This window comes from Plectropomus leopardus, chromosome 21 (genome assembly GCF_026936395.1).
Source record: "Plectropomus leopardus strain MGB_pleo_1.0 chromosome 21, ASM2693639v1, whole genome shotgun sequence".
Lineage (NCBI taxonomy): Eukaryota > Metazoa > Chordata > Actinopteri > Perciformes > Serranidae > Plectropomus > Plectropomus leopardus.
Genome location: NC_142196.1, coordinates 6,716,481 through 6,734,489, shown reverse-complemented (window position 1 = coordinate 6,734,489; position 18,009 = coordinate 6,716,481). Strand labels below are relative to the sequence as shown.

Below are 18,009 nucleotides of genomic sequence, written 5' to 3'. Positions count from 1 at the left end.
CCTCCATCAGACAGCCCTGAAGTAATTAGGTTTAGAATGATCACGCAGTGCTCCGAGATAGACCTTGAAGCATGGGGAGAAGTGGGGAGGATATGTGTGTCTGTGTGTGTGTGAGAAGAGGTGGTGTTGCACGATGGAGTTAATTGAATCTGAAATCTTGTCGGCCTGAAATGAGATACACCGGTGTCTCTCACGCTGGGTCTCAGGCAGAGGGCTGCAAACATGACTGAATTCATAAAGTGTGTTATTAAAGAGCTTAAATTAAGTGTAGCAGTGCACCCCTCTATACTCTACCAGGCCTGTGACTACTAATGATCCAACCCCAGTGGAATCACACCCAGATGGAAACCCAAGACTTCTCTTCTCTTCTCTTCTCTTCTCTTCTCTTCTCTTCTCTTCTCTTCTCTTCTCTCTTGTCTTCTCTTCTCTTCCTCCAACATGTTCTTGCATTTCTTTACGCTTCAGCTACCTTCCTCACTTTACTCTCCCTCGTAACTCCATCCATCGTCTCTTCTTTCATCAACCTCGATGTTCCAAACAGAAACTGCCGGATGTTTCTTAACTTCCTGCCTCTCCGTTTGATATTTGTTTTTCACACTTTGAGACACTTTGATTCCACTTTGATGCTATTTTTTTCAGTTTGGCCCAGATCGCTTTGATCAATCAGAGAAAGGCTGTTTCAATGCGAGCCGACTCTCAGAGGGCAGGCGGATTTGAAAATAATGAGAAAACATTAAACATATGTACAAAAGATCTGAAAATGGCACAATACCATTTTGTTTTTCTAAATAGCACAAATAAATCACTAATGACCCCTGTAATAAACCATATCAAATGTACGTTTTGGTCTGAGGAGAGAAAAAAAAAAGTTTACATTGAATTAGAGATGCAAAGCATGCTTGATATTACAGAGACAGAGGTGAGAAATGCACATGGGAGAACCTATTTATTTCCTCCTATGTGCTATGCAAATGAAGGGGGCTGCCTGCTACAGTACGACTCATTGCTAGTCTGCTCACCCATCCTCCGCGCTTAGCATGTAATGAAATAGTGGCCTTTGGCTGAAATGACCTTTCCCATCCACTGAGTTCCCACCTGCTGATGTGTACACACACCTGAACATGCGAGTGAGACGATGGGTAGAGAGAGAAACAATCACAGTGAATGCAAGGAAGATAAAACATGGAAAATTGCTTTGGAATTACAAAGGTAATATCAATCGATGTTGAATTACACTTCTGATTTCCATCAAAGGCAACCAATTAAAGCCAGGAACCGTATTCCTCTTGTTCTGTCAGCGTCTCGACATGTGTTCAGCATGTAAAGTGAAATTGTCTATTTTTTCCTCCTGCTTTTCCACCTCCGCCTCTCTCTCTCTCTCTCTCTCTCCCTCTCTCTCTCTCTCTCTCTCTCGCTTTCTCCTGCTCTGATCTTTTTTGCTGTCTTTGGTGAGGGTGTCAGAGAAATGGAGATCTTTTCATGGCTGGATCGGGATTTCATTCCTCCCCATGTTTGTCATGAAGGAATCTTAATTGGGCTCTTACTGCCATACCAAGATGTGTGAGCCTCCAGTCTGAGGCTTAGGGATGGGTTGAATGTAAGGCTGAGGGAGAGAGGAGGTATGTGATGATGGACTGAACAGTCCACAACTGCAGATAAAGGCCAGCTGATATTTCCAGCTATAGATCCATGAGTCTGGTTCAGCCCCTAAATGAGTTTGGCTATTGGTCTGATGACGATTAACATCCTGGGGCAGCAGCCAATAATTAAAGGGTGTAGCCGGCAGATATCCGTTATCCGGACATGCAGGCCAAGACTTCCTATTCCATGTGTCGATTAATCTGTATAAGATATATGATGAATTTGAAACTGAAAATGAAAATAAGCTAATGAAAAGCTTAACTGTCATCAGATGATATCTGATGTGCCAACTCCTTCCACCCCTTATGCTCTCCACAAGACTGTTTACCTGCATGCAGCCAAAGCCCACTCAAATGTGACTGGTCAACTTGGACTACAAACGAAAATCAGAATTTGTCCAATTCCAAAATCTTGCACCACTGTCTATTCTTTAATGCAGATATCACAAATCACAATTTGTCTCAGAGGGCTTTACAGCACACGACATCTATCTGTCCTTAGACCGTCACAGCGACTAAGAAAAAAACAACAAAAAAATACGTGTAAGGGGGAAAAAACTGAGATGAGATGAACTGAGTGTCAACAACTGTATGTTCAGCCCACTATACATGGGAATTACAGGGGTGTAACAAGACATTGATTTGGGTCCACACATCAATTTGATGATTGACGATCAATTATTATTGATGTGAAAACTTTGACACGTCATCATTTTCCATCCAAACACACCCCTCTTAAAGATTCAAACTGTACTGGCGGCCTAGAAACAAGCAAGTGAGGATGTTTATTGATATTGTCTCTTATCGATCGCATTTTCTTGAATTGAACTGAATCAAAATTGTATCATAGCTGATTTTGTGATATCACCAAATATCGTATCGTTGTCCAAAGAATTGATATATTATGATGGAATTTGAGATTTACACTGCTGTTTTAACCAAACTTTAGTTGGAGTTTATTTGTCATGATCATGACCTTTTCCTAACCTCAGCCACATTATAGTTGTCATGCGAAAAGTGAGAATTAAAAAAAAATCTTGTTATTGGACGTGAAAGACATAAAATATCATCTGAAGTTTGCTGAAATGCTAAACATTGACATTCCTGTCTGGTGCGAGTTGGTATTTCGTCTTAACCTTGGTAGTATTTCATTGATGTTTTGTAGTTTCTGTTTCATACCAGTGGTATTGTTACATTTCCCAAAATCCCCTCTGCTCCTTGAAACAAAGAGAATGTTTTCTTCTTTGATCAAAAGGTTTACTCTCTTGCTTTATCGTCTCAGTTTCATGTGTGTGAGTGATCTTTTCCAAAAACCCACCTCCTTCCAGTTTCCTTTGTGCTGTAAATTGGTACAGCAGCTATCCCACTCAGTGTCTGCAGCATCACATGTTATATGGGAGAGGCTGCAAATGGTCTTATTGATCTTGCTGTCTCATTTGTGTACAGTAATTGAGCTAAGGTTTTATAAATGATTTCATGAGCTGAAAAATGCTATGAGCAGCATGTTTGATTTGACATACTTAGACATATTGTTTTTGTATTTTTTAATGTATTTTGCTTTAGAGAATCAGCAGAGGAGTGTCTGGGGTAATTTATTTAACCTCCTTTGTGATGTACAGTCCCTATCCCTGAGATTCCACTGGGTTCCTACCCTCTCTCATCTGTACTTTACTCACAATTACTGTCACTCCCCTCCCTCTTTCTTTCCATATATCCATCCGTATCCCTCTTCTATGCTCCTTCCCAGATGCCCTAGAGATTCATTGTGGCATTGACAGGAAGACCTCTTCCTTCTCCCTCTGAATGCTGGGAGGGATGTATATCACGGATCAGTGGATCCGCTCGGGCCGGTGTGTGTCCGTGCCTGTATTTCAAAGTCTGACGTTTACGAGACAGAAAACCTGCCTCACTTCTCCCCTCGCCTGTCCTTTAGGTGTACGTCTTGAAAATCGGGCATTTGAGCGTCGCAAAACACATCTGCCTCCAGACTCATCAACATGTAAATTAGTTGGGGAGGATTATCAAAACAGAGGAGAGGCCTGAACTTGATTTCACCTACTGTTTCAAAGTCATTTGAGGTTAAAGCCTCTGATCCCTGTGAGCCTCTGCACATCAGTGGTATTTTGTACAGCTATTCCAAAATTCAGCTTGCCTTTTTTTTTACCTCCTCTGCTGTTGCACTTCCACATCCACAATTGCGGTTGCCATCATTAAAAGAGCTGAGCAGACTTTGGATGCCGTGTTTGCTGAATGCTGAGTTTTTTGTGTTTGAGGCATGCAGCAGCAGCCTAGCTGAGGATACAGAGAGTGGCAGTGATCAAAATGGCCCATTAGGAATGCAGTGTGCCATACTGTATCTAGGTCACAGCCTGAGCCACCTACTGTAGCTCCTCCACTGAGAAACCACAGCGCTGTCCCCATCCACCGCTCCCCCTCAGTCCCATTCCTGCATCCCTGCCTGTGAGTGCGTGCAGGCTAGCTTGGTTAAGCAATAGCCCAATGTGTGTGTATGTTTATGAGCATGTGTGTCTGCTTATGCATAGGTCGTGGTTAGCAAAGGCATTTTTTCAAACTGATAATGTGTTTTGTCTGTTTGTGTATAAAGTGAGAAAAAGAAAGCGAGCAGGATGTGGAAAAAATAGTCAGCAGTTTAAATGACACAATATGACTTTGCCTGATCAGAATGTACACAAGCACACAGACAGACACACACACACCCCAACACCTGAACTTCCCTCCGAGCCTCTCAAGTGTTTCTATGTAAATTGTCCTTCAGAAACTCCCTCCTCACTGCGCTCATACACTTTAAAAAATGGATGTATGAATGTGTTTGGACTGTTTATTTGTGTTGTAATGAGAGGCTTTAATCAGGGGTGTCAGGGATTTGAAACGTTCCTCTGAGCGCGTGCAAAAACACCCCTCCCCTCCTTACAAACACACACTTACACACTCACACACATAACTCAGTGATTTATGTGAAACATTAAAGGCAATCATGTTGGGCTGGGCCTCGTCCTTTGTATTGCACAGGCTGTTTGAAATATGGAAAAGCCAAGCTGTCCCTTGATATACAGGCACACATGTATAGATAAACACACACGTGCGCACACACACAGATGCTTGTGTGTACCTGCTTTTGCTTAAATATGAATAATTGGCACACAGAGCAAACAGATGAATGCTTTTTTTTATCTTCTAAACACACAAACCCACACACATGCAAGAAGTTTCAGTGGTAGACATTCAGACACTCCTTCCCACACACATATACACTCATTCAGTTCAACAGTTGCTTTGATACTGATAGTTGTTAGTTTAAAAGCAGAGAATATCCACAGCCATTCACTGTGATGTAGCTGTGTATGTGTTCATTCTGTCTGGTCTCTGTGGTTAGAAGAACATTTCTTAATAAGAACGGATTAACTCCGTTGTTGGAATTTGGGAAATCTACCATACCCTCCTCCACACAAACATTCACACACAATGGCAGAAACAAACATAGTAGAAGGACAATAAAAAATCTGTAGGATGGGATACCACCCCAAAAAAAAAAAGCCCTGCAGCTTTCTGTGACTGACCATCCTTCACAAACACACACACAAACACGCACACAAACACACACACACACACACATATATATATATATATATATATATATATATATATATATTTTAGTTTAAAGAAATAGTTTGGATTTTTTTAAGTAGGACTGTATGGGGCACCTATCTAATGTTGGTGTATTACACACAGTAGATGTCAGTCAGCATGCCACAAGTTAGGAGAAACAAGATGGTGTATTGCCATGGAAGCTAAGAAATGCACTGCTGTGGATGGGGGTCAGTAATTTTCGCCACCTAAAAACATCCCAACTAAAAAATTAGTATCAGTTTAAGCGTACGCTGTACTGAAAATGTTTTCACTTCTTCACCTCTACGTCAGACAGGCTGTTCCAAAGGACAAGCTGTCTACCAATTCAGTTCCCCAACTATGCTCTCATCAAAGCCAGACTCCATTGACAATAACTCTTATCTAATCTTGCTTTTATATAGGAGCTGCTGGTCTGCTGTTGCTTCAGTCAGTTAGTTAGTTTGTATTATTGTGTGTATTATTGTGACTTTTGTGAATCTGAACTAACACTTTAAAATGCCAAAGTCAAACAATATCACAAACAGAGGAACTGTTCAAGGTGGTGTTCTGTGGTAGAGTAGCAGCTCCTGTGTTCAGCAATGTTAAATTACTGGCTTTGAAGAGAGTGATCAAATGGTTTGATTTGCCAGCAGAACATTATGTTAGAGACGTTAAGTTAAAGCAGTAAAAATATTCTAAATATAGTGACACTTAAGGTCCATGCACACAGAAAGATGTATTAAGCACCTGACCAAATTCTAATGACCAAAAAAATCACCAAGTCTGTAAAAGAAGGTTTTTATACTGCCACATTGTCAGGGGCGGGGTTATGCTGAGTATAGCTCCAGTGCATCATCAACTATGGTTTTAGGCCCACCCAAAAAATCTTAAAGGGGTCTTTGGGGTCTGTCATCTTGTGTATGTAATATACTGTCTATAGATATGTACTCTGTACTTGAAAAAATCAGAATTATCCCTTTAAGGGTTTACTTGTCTTACTACTCTGTCTACCTCTTAGTGGTGTTGATGGTGAAGCTCTGTTTGTCTTTTGCTGCATGTCTCCTAACAGCTAGACCCACACAGTGAAATGCACAGTAGTTGTTGATCAGATCATTGGACACACATACAAAAACATAAACAGAAAGTAAGACAGAAAGATACATTTTGAAAGAGAAGAGCGAAGAGGGGAATAAACAGATGCAGGAACACCCAACTGGCAGAGCTGAGGAAATACCAGGAAATACTAACCGACACGGCAGGAAAAAAGATAAATTTAAAGCTAAAGAACAATATTCTAAAAGGGTGGTATAGCATCAATTTCCATGCATCTGTATTTCTGCCAGGAAATCTTCATTTCCATACAATAACCTCTTTATGGTAAACAGGTGGGGACAGGCGATATCGGTTGAGAAAAATACTGTCATTTAAATACAATGATGCAAGATGGCATACAATTCATATACCTGTAAATTGTTTTTCTTTTTCATTATTTTGCTGCGACCGTGTAGAGCGTCACTGAAACGGAACATCCTTCAATGTGACGGTGTCCTCTTTGCTCAGCTGGGAGACCCTAAGAGGCGTAGAAGTATCTAGTGAGAATCATTTTTCCTGCGTCTCGCCCGTGGCGCTGTCCCCCTACTGGGGCTAGGCCTGATGTCATGAATAAATGCATGTCATGCCACCACGGTGCGGGACACGCCGCTTTCCCACCCGGTATGAACCATTTCGACTCCCACCCCCCCACCCCACGTCTCCCCACTGTTTTCACACCATCACTGGAAGAATTAGGCCTTTCTTCCCTCTAGAGCTGCAGCCAATCAACAGCCACCTCCCCCAGCTTTACTCAGGAGGAAATCGATTGGTTCAGTGCGCGCCAGCCCTTGTCCAATGAGGTGAAAGCGCACAGATGTCATATCTCGCTGTGACCTGTAAGAGGCAGAGTCTCTCTGAAAGGCAGGGGAATGTGCAACTGCATTAAGGGTTGTGTTACATTGAAGGCACATTCCATATCATGAACCCCAAGACGGTGTGGAGCCAAAAGGGTGCTAGTTTATCTCAGCCTTTTATTGATGAATCTCAGGTTGCAGTCTCCCTCCATAAACTCGTAAGGAAAAAGCCTTTCAGAGGATGCATCAAATTGTAGATTCTAATTTAAAAGAGGTCTGGCTGAGCAGAGGAAAGCGCTGACTGACATAACAGGTTGCGGATAATGAGTTCCACGGGGAGGGAGATAATCGGCTGGCAGTGGCTTGAGGCTGGATGAACGACGGGAGAACATCCTCCCATACCTCTCTGGGGTTGGTGTCCCTGGAAACCAGTGGTGGGGACATTGCGCCGAGGCCACTCGACGATAACGAATGCCCCTTTAATGCCTGTTAACGATCGCTGGGTCACAGTGTGATTCCCGGGGAAGGGAAAAAAAACAACCTCTCTCTGCCTTTTTCTTTCTCTGACTGTCTTATTGGATTTTTTTTACAAGGCATCTGTGTGTCTCACCCCAGGTAGAGAGTGTTTACTCACCACAGCTGCAGCAACACTTAGCCAGCGAGAAGGACAGACAAATCCGACAGCCTCGCCTTCCTAACAAGGCACTATTAAAATTACATGCCACTGTCAGGGTTTTGCCCTAGGTGAAGCACTGTGTAGAAGTCATGCACTGCCCCATATTGACATGCCCTTGCAATGGACAGGGACAGGAGAAGACAGAAAAAGAGGAATGTTTGTTTGTGCGCGAGTATTTGTGCTGGTCCTAACTTTCTGCTGTGTACTTTTGCCATCAATAAGATGATAATAATGTCTTTTGATTCTATTCTGAGAGAAAAAAATGTATTTTTTTATGGTGCTTTATAGATTATAACCATGAAATGCAGTGGGTGGAGGCATAGTTATTTATTTTCTTCCTGCGACAAATACAGATTCGGGGGATGGGGGCTCAGACACCACATCAGACGTCTGTGGGGGACTTCGCCCTGGGAGATTTGGATTAACTTTCAGGTTGGCCGAGCAGAAACCATAATGATTCTCTCTGTCTGCCCTTGAAATTATCTTCTCATCACTTACTCAAATTGATAGATGCAGTCACTTTTTTCCTTTCTGGCTCACCTGTTCCATTTGCAGATTTGACTAATGCCAAAAGATTTAACACCTCGTCTGTGTGGTGGAACCAGCTGGTCCATCACATCCCTGCATTCACTGTGAAAATCTCACATTTTAGGAGAAGGAACAGACAGCTATTTCTGCTGTCCTCTCTCCCCGAGTCAGCAACTTCCTGTGAGCAAACCACAAATTCCCCACAGAATATGTCAAAACAGATCAGCTTCTCTCAAATCTACTCCCCAGATTAAATGATTGTAACAATCAAACTGGCTTTGAGGCTTTGCATAATTTACTTTTCCTCCCTCTTTGGAAATTCTGTCTTTGACTTTTTACTCCTCTGTTGTGCTGCAGCCTTGAAGTATTATTACCCTGCAAATCGATAAAGATGATGTATGAGGCATCCACTGCTAGTGGTATAAACCCTTCTGTTTTCTGTGATATATGAGGATGTATCATTTTGAATGGAGTACCTATTTACTGACTTCTTTTATAGTCAAAGCAGACACAACAAAACCAGTTACTCAGTAATACGCCAAATGTGCAACAGCGTTTGAAAACATTTGATTTTAGAATATGCTGTCGGCGGTTGTCGGGACACTTTGATTGAACACTTCAATTTTACCCTCAATGTTTATCGCATCAGTGGCAGTCATAACATTAGCAAAGCATATATTATATATGATTGACGCATGTTACATTGCATATCACTCAAATGAGGCTTGATGGCCAATCAGACATTAACAGTGATGAATAGCACAGAGCAGCTCGAGCTCTGAATGCAGCTTGAATCTTATAAATATTCCCCACATCTCTCTGGATTCTGTGTGCGTATCACTACCCTGCTGATCGGATCTGCATCATCTCACTCAGCTGTTGCGTTTGTGCTCATCTTAACTGGATGTCTCTCCAACCGGTTCAGGTGGTTTTGCGATCTACATCTTCTCCTCGCCATTGTTCTTTGTCTTTTCACAGCCCTTCCGCATTTGTGTAATTCATCAGTCTTACCTGCTGCTCGCCACAGTGAGATAGATGCTTAGGAACGGATCATTAAACAGTTCTGGTCTGATGGACTGAAGCAGAAAAATAAGATCGGGGCTTTATGAGGATGTAAATTGCATATCATTGTTTACCTGGCTTTAATGGAGATGTGAGGTCCAGCTGTTAGTCGAATAGCGACCATCACAAGTCATGTCAAATAGAGCTGACTGACGGAATTCAAAGATCCATTTTTTAATTTTGGGGGGAGGAAAAACTTGTAAGTAAAGGTAATCTGTTACTCTGCTGTTCCCCAAATCAAAAATCATTGTCTGTGCTCATTTCGAATAGCAGTTTATCTAAAAAATGGAAAGTAATGTTAACAAGGAACTCCGGCATTTTTCAAGCTAGACCATATTGTCCCGTGTTTTTGTGTCCAAGTGACTCACTGGAACAACAATTTTATGAAGTTGGTCCAGCATTCAGACAGAGTGGTGCAGGCAGCAGTGGTGAAATAGGCTGCTTGGAAAGGAATGTGCCATCAATTTATTTCCGTTCACATTGCTTGTTTTTGCCACTGACAGGCTCAGTTTGTTTTTATGAGCTTCTTTCAACATAATGGACAGGACCCTACAGAGAAATGAAACTTTTTTCTGTTCCTTTTGCTTGTTCTGTTTTGTTTTGTGTCCAAGTCTCACTAATGAGATGTCTCATCCTGAAATCTCACAGAGATGACTTGTTGCAGGAAGAAAACTGTGAACAAGCAAGTGAGAGTTGGAGAGAGGAGTGCCAGTGGTAGTTTGTTGTGTACAGAGAGAATGTCTTACTCCTGTCTGAAATATTTTTAATGTCATAGGTTAATTTTTAGCTGATTTCGACAATATGGAAAGGCTGTGCGATATCCGGAGACTGGTGTTCGGAACTATGTGAACTTAGAGTGTAGTCTGAGTCATTATAAAATACGTCATCACCATGTTTCTTCTCTTAAACCTAACCAGTAATCTTACAAACCTTACAAAACTGCCTAACTTTACGTTAATGACAAAACTTTCCTTACAGGACTTAACGTCATCCATAGGGTGCTATTTCATAGGATATCTTAGGAGGATATATTGCCTAATAAACAACAATCTGAGCTTGTTCATGGCAAAAACAAGCACTTTCAGTGAACAAAAATTGAAGTGGACTGACCTGCCAATTGTGGTAACATTGCCACCTGTTTCACTGCTGCCTGCTGCAGCATTCTCGCTCAATACTGGACCAATTTCAAGAATTGTTCCCATTGTTCCCATTTGTCACTTAGACACAAAAACACAAGAATATAGAGTCCGGCTGAAGAAGACTTAAGTTACCCTGTAATAATGTCATCAAGATTCCCAGGTTGTAACGATACTGCAGTGCAGCCACATGCTGAGAAACTGGTCAGACTTTTGGGCCAGAATAAGTTTTCTTTCCTGAACTGCAAGTGTACTGTAGTTACTCCATTGTCATTCTACCCATGAGTTGCGGCTGCCAATCAATATCTTATTATCAAGCCTCATCAACCTCACTTTCAATACAGCTATCTTGATGCCAGCACCAATTAATGCCAAGGTGCCAATACTGGCTCAAGAGTTTTTCAGAAACGGCCAAGTTTCTCCCTCCACCCTGACACTGATTAACTCCAAGCCATTACTGTTTTTTAATGGATTCCCTTCGTTTCTCAAATGAGACACTTATCATCCAGCGGCAGGTATGAAAGTCAATACAGTTTGCAGATTCATACACGCACATGGTACCAGAGATTTCTGTATTTTCCTGCTGAGAAAATGTTGAGTGTAGAAATATTACATTGGGGTTTGTGCGTCAGCGGAGGTTTGGTGACTAATCCTGTGTTCCACCACGGTCCCCACTGGCAGGGCTCAAGCTGTTCAAGTGAAGGGCAGAGCCATGTTGCGAACCAGCAAGTGTCCCGATAGCCCTCTAATAGCTCTGGTAGTATCGTCCCTTTCCTCCGCCTCCGCTTTGATGTGGGCCCTCCTTCTCAGCCCACCGGCGATGAGGGAATAGCCTTTCATATGGGAGCTGCTGCACGCCCAAGGTTCTGCTCAATCTAATCCGCCAATATGTTTCACTATGACAAATCCTTCACTGTATTGATGTTGATCCAGAAGAAGAAGAAAAAAAAGTTGAGGGCAGAAGTTCGTCTCCCCTAAGGTTATTTTATGTTTTTTTAAGGGGGTTGGAGCAAGAAGAGACTTAGAAAAAAAATTGGACGAGGAAAAGAGGAAGGTGAATTTTCCTGAGGAAGTTAATGAAAGTCCTTGAAGTGAGGCAAGGGAAGCTGTCACCTGCCGTGGTGATAGATAGCAGGCTCACGATTATTAGCATTCCCTGCCCCAGCCCAGAGTTTTATGCCTTACTAGAGCCATTTGTTGATTAATTAATCAAGTAATGTATGCTATCTGTGCTACAAAAGCACCCACATATCGCTCCCGTGGCCTCTCCTGGGCTCTCTGCACAACCACAGACCCGAATCTCCCACCAGACCACAGCACATTCCAAAAATTACTACTCTAAACCAGCCAATACCAAGAGAAACCATTTGCACAAAGGTACCGGCTGCTTTTAATGTAAAGTAGAATAATAAACATCCGTGAGGGAAACAGTCTCCCATTTCATGAATATATTCCCTTCCACTGGCCCGAAGTCAACCTTGTCTGATGTAATTTTTTTCGGCTTTCAGAGAAAGTTTTCAAACTGTCAAATAAAGCTCAGCTATGAGGAAGGTAAAAATAAACTGGGATAGAAGCACGGTGGGGCTGCGGGGACTGTACAGCTTAATGCTCTCTCATGTTCCTCTGCCTGAAATTGAACAGGACTGCTCAAACAAAGCCCAAGTGGAACATCATAATCAATGTCTGTTTGTGCAATGCAGGAACACCCAGTTAGGTTATGTAATATAAACAGTCAATAAGAATCCAGTCCTTTTCTGTGATTATATTTATTGAATTTCTGCTCACGTCTCACATACCCTCATGCCCACATGCTTTGTGTTATTGTTCTGTCTTTGCAATCATCAAATTTGTTCAGATAAGGGAAACAGTTTCCAACAACATGACAATCATAGAACATAGTCTTTGCAGCACTTAATATTTTATTTCAGTTGAGATTTAAATTTTCATATTTAAATACCAGTAGCATCTGACAGGAACAGCTTTAAACAAAACAAATAATTATCAGTGGTAAGTCAGAAACACTGAATGCAATAACAGTAATTCAATGTTTAAACAGGTTTATTTTTTTAGTTTTTCAGTTTATGTCTGTTTTTCACTCTTCCCAATTTCAAAACATTTTCTGCAAGCACCTAGATATATCTGTCTCTTCTTTATATACCTTTTCTTTCGATCTTTCCCAGATATTCTTTCATAGCAGTTGTAAACAACTGCATATTATCTTGTTTTTAAAAATGTAGTGTGAACACTATCACAAATTTTTTTTTTTTTTGTGCAGCCTTGGTATGATTTCCCTCACGCTGACTACATATCCTCCAGCACTTGTTGAATGGATAGTTGAATGAGTTTCATTTGGTATCAAATGAAATTAAGTTTTTCCATCAGAATTCTTTTCAGACCTGTCATTTCCACTGACATTCAAGGCCTAAAATTAGCACGCACCAAAATGAGGTTAATTGTTGTCACTGGCATTTAAAATCATCAGGCCATCCTTCAGGGAAATCACGCAACAGTGAGAAAAGTTTAGAAAGGTAACATTATTGGAATGAGCCACACATTTGAAAAGTCACTTGTAGCTACTATATAAAAGCAACGCTACTGGCTGTAAAACTTTATTTGTTTTGATTGTCAGTGAAAATTCACAGAATACTGATCAATGCTCATTAATAAAAAGTCTCATACACATACATACACACCCACTTCTTAGTGTATTCTCCCTTAGCTGATGTAAGAATTTCATCTGATGGAACATCAGTGTGGTGGAGAGAGAGAAAGAGAGAGATGGTAGATGTGTTCAGAGCAGACAGCTGTTGATGATCACAGCAGAGGAGAAATTAACAGTAGCGTTGTCAAGTTATTGATTGTATAGTTCTGCATGTAGGTGGTCACATTCATATACATGTATGCCCATAATGTGTTCAGTAAACTATGAACCACCCTCACCCATTTAAAACAAAAAACATCTCTTTATCTGCTGAAAGAAATCTTATAAACATTACATTCAAACATTCACATAAACATGCTGGAAAAATTTTAGTTGTTTTTTTCTGGTGTTAGATGGTCCTGACCCAGTCATTGCTGGTCTTTGATTGTTTTGCTGGTTGGGCCACTAGCCAGACATGCTGATGTGACCAGCCTATTAAGCTGTGCATTCATTTATTTATTTATTTTTATGCCTATCCCACGACAGAAGACTTGACTGATTTTTGCACTTTGCTTTTCATACTTCCCCCTCATGACACTTTTATTTTTCCGTACTGAAGGACATTGATTTCACAGGAACTTCAGTGAAAAAAACAGCTAGAGTGACCATCACAAGCTGGTATGACCAGCTAAACCATCAAAAATTATGCAAAAAAAACCTCAAAATGGTTAAACAAGCTGATCAACCAGCATAACCATCTTAAACAGGGGATTTAATTAGGCTTTTCATGCCCATAAAGATTGAGAACCAGACACTGTGGGTTAAAATAGACACAGATATGTGCAGCATTTGGTGCACAGATGTGCTTCAATCTCCATGTGTAAAATGACCATCATATGCACTTCCTGGATATCTGTCTGTAATACTTCCTTTTTCTGTATCCTGCTGTTTGCACTTCCTGCACAGCTGGCACCATTGTGGAGCAGCAGGAAATGACATCATACTTTCACAACATTGCCCTTCCTGCTCTGTCTCATCAGAGAGTTTCTCTCTAAATTCTGTGCACATGTATAAAGTTGACAGCTGCTCTGAGTGCTATCCACAAGCACGTTGTTGTGAGTCGTAAAAGTCTCAGCCAGTGGAGTCAGATAATAGAGTCGTCCATATATATTGTGTGTGTTTGTGAGTGTGCAGCCCTGTAAATGTACTGTACTCCCTGTCAACTGCATGCCTCCCTTTCTTTTTTCCATCCCTCATCATTTTCTCACACCCCTCACTCAGCCTGAGCCTCCAGTCATTTATTCGCCCAGCACCGAGCTCGGCCGACCTGAGGAATTTACGACCATCGGCTTGGCTTATTCTCACCTCGCTGTAAAGCTGTAACGGATTTACCGCCACCGGTGTGTCACCCTCCGTCATTAAAATGTAGAAGTTTGCGACGCTGCCTAGAAAGTTACAAATGATGCCAGCGAGCTCGGCCGTTCCCTCCACTTACAGTTTGCAGGTAGTTTGTTCCCTCCTCGCTCAAAACTGAATCATGAGCTGTCACCACTCCCATCACTCTAAGTAAACTCTACAGCTCAGGGAGGAAACGGGGAGTTCATCCTCTCCTTTTAAAAGGTTTTTTTTCCCCACTTTTCAGACTTACTCTTAACACCGCCACTGAATCTTTTCTGCTGTCCTGGATGGAGACTTGGCAGGGAGGGAATTCACTGCGTTGAGTTATCTTTTGATACGGCATGATGCATTTTGATTGCATTTATATGAAAAAGGCCAAGTTGTTCTTTCAATAACGAATGGGTGCCCGGGGAGCTGTCTCCCCAGCAAAGCCCGACCTGAAGATTTTGACAGTTTGACACTTTAATTTCCTACTGAGTATTTCACCTGAATTTCCCGGACAAAGAAGAGACATGCTGCTGTAAAATAAATGTCCACTGGAAATTATTAGAGTCTGGGCCTCAAATTAAATCCTCTCTGCCCTTCTCTTTTACTCAGGTTTGGAAAGCACCGGAAAGATGAGCGGCCGGGAGACAGAATGGAGAGGAAGGGCTCCAGTAAATCTAAAGCCCAGGACATGCAGGCGTCAGAGGAGGAGACCTTGCGAATGAGGCTGGAACAAGAGAGGTGAGTGCTCAGACTTGGCTCGCTAAAAGCTCAAAACAATTAAGTCCCAGCTGAACAAAGAAAAAACACTGCTGACCGTAAAATTAGCAAACTACCTAATTAGCAAAATGGCGAAGCGCAGTCTGGGGAAATTCTGGGAAAGTACTCAGATGTCAATTTGTGAAATGTCCCTTTCTTTTATATCAGTACATTAAATAGATCATTTATGGATTGTTGGTGCCTCTGCCATTCAGAGGCACTGACCTCTTAATGGTGCTCGTAGGCCCCTGTGGATTTGGCGTGATTGAATGGTGCTCATTATAATAGCGAAATCGATGTAGCTCTGCATTCGTCTTCTCCCGCAGCTCGCCCAGGTTGTTAATCGCTCAAGAATGTTGCTTTTAACCCGCCCCTCTTGGCTCTGTGTCCTCTGGTGTTTTGTGGACATCAGAAGCGTCCGGGAGGATAAGGCGAGGCGTCGGTTTTTGCCACGCACGCCTCATCCCTCACAGACAAGCCCCATTTAATTCTCTCCAGCGGGAAAGACAATACTGGTGGCAGGGTGAATGAAAAGACAGCTTGCTGCCTCCATTGTTCTCCAGCAGCCAAATGAACTCAGCAATCAAAGTGCCGTCGGTAATGACAGCTAATTGAATAGAAACAATAGGGCTTGATACCGCTCCCTCTTACGGCGAAAGCAAAGAAGGATGGATGGCTGTCGAAAATGCACGGAGCCACAAACACAAACACATGGAAAAAGCTCACAAAGGCCTTCTTCCTCGCTGAATGGAACATCTGGAGGCCTTGCTCAAAAAGCTGTAGCACATTTCTTTTTGGTATTCAGCTATGACTTGCAGTGATGGTCCTCTCCACCAAGGGTGCGAACACCTCTGGCCGAGGGCCCAACACATTTCCCTCAGCGCACCCTGGAGACCAGCGGGCCTGGCTCTCTATCCACATCCGTCCTCTTTGAGAAGCTCCCAAACAACTGCCACGCTAAGCAGCAGAATCGACACAGGCACACAGCGGGCACGAGATATGTAGGGTACATGCCGTCCCCACAAACACATACACACTATTTAAATCCCACTTCTTTTCTCTCACCGCTGTCACCCAGTTTCTTTGTCTGCTACTTTGTCTTGCAGCACGTTCTCATTCCCTGTCTTGTTTGTGTCCGTTCTGCATGTGTGAGCTCCGGTCCCAGCTCCCCGTGCAGGAGGGCAACCTAATTCTTTCCTTTTGTACCTGTTCCCAAATCCCATCACTCAGCCATGCCAGGATTGTCCCTCGGTTAATGGAAAGGGAATCCTGAGGGAAATCGCGGTGGGTAATAATAAACCAACCTGCCATGAAGACAAGTCGATATTCAAAGCATTAGGGTTCAGCAGGACGACAGCTCAGAAATCCATTACTTCTTGTATTTTTTGGTAGCGCTACTGTATTACACTCCCGAGGTGCTACATTTGATTGTCTTAGCTCTCTGCTTAAGGCTGATTGATTACAACGCTGCCACCGCGACAGGACCATTTCAGAGTGCTTTTATGAAATTATGGATCGGACCGCAACGGGCTTCCGACGCTGGCAATCGTCAGCCAGCACAGTGTGTCAGCACGACCCCGGGATGGGCCGCAGCCAAACTCCCGGCTCGGCTGACATTAGCGATCATTAATTCAAGCAGACGGTTTTGACAGGGGCTTTTAGTGATTCAAAATAGGAGTCAGCGAGGAGGTGAGACAGATTAATTCGTAAAACCTGGCCTTTTTACCCTGCAATAAGGCTGCTACAGTTATATATTTAAAACTCTGACCTTGATATGATTCATGTAATTTAAGGTTTGGCCTGTGGACCATGCAGACACAAACCGTTTATTTGAGTCAAAATGTTCTTCTCCATGGCATCTTGTGAGCCTCTTACGAGATGATGGAGAAGAGAGTACATAAATCCTCATTGCTGGAGCTCAGTGCAGTGCATCCACTTGATGAAGAGTGCTTATCAGCAGCATTTGTTTTGCTAAAATCTGGGAGATTTTAAACAGCGCCTGTGATTGACTGTTTCATGTCTCATCAAGCGACATTAGAACCTGCAGTTAGGCTGATCTGAATCTTTGTTCAGCCCAGCAGCGACAGCCATTACTCTGTTCTCTTCATTCCTGTGGACAGCACCCAAGACATCACTATCTGATTGGCTCATGTTGAGAGGACTGTGGAGACAACAAGCTCTCTGATTGGACCTTGGGTGGGTTGGAGAGCAGCAGTCCCTGCTATGGCCCTCATTCATGCAAGGCCATGGGGGAGAAGAGAGAGAAAGAAAGAAAGAAACACATGGCGGGTGGCGTTGGTGGAGCTTCTATCAGTCTCTCACTTATCTCTGCACACACTAGCCCTGAAACTATATTTTTCCAGCCAAAGAGGGAAGCACACAAAGACAACCTGACAATGTTCCTTCTTCATTTTCCGCCTGCACTGAACTCTGTTCCCTCTGTCTTTCTCTGTGGCAGCTGATTATGATGTCCATTCTCTCTTATCTGCTCGGCTCCGGTTGGCTTCTAATCAGTGGCCAGCACTCCACCGCCACTCTTCTTTGTACGCGCTCCCAGACCACAGCAGAGCACATCACTGCTTTTTTATCCTCGACAGTGGCCTGCTTCCTCTTGTTTGTTGTTTGACTTCCTGCTGACTCTAGACAAACAAGACCTGACCAGTGATTCTGG

At 42.7% G+C, this 18,009-nt stretch overlaps 1 protein-coding gene across 6 annotated transcripts in view; it reads left to right on the top strand.

Annotated features, from left to right (window-relative positions):
* LOC121960465 (partitioning defective 3 homolog) overlaps positions 1-18,009 on the top strand; it is a 383,207-nt gene that overhangs the window by 264,145 nt on the left and 101,053 nt on the right. For all 6 annotated transcript variants that reach the window (XM_088071635.1, XM_088071632.1, XM_088071633.1 and 3 more), the window contains one exon: positions 15,192-15,320. In XM_088071635.1, the coding sequence (XP_087927761.1) occupies positions 15,192-15,320 (129 nt within the window). The remainder of the gene's footprint in view (positions 1-15,191; positions 15,321-18,009) is intronic.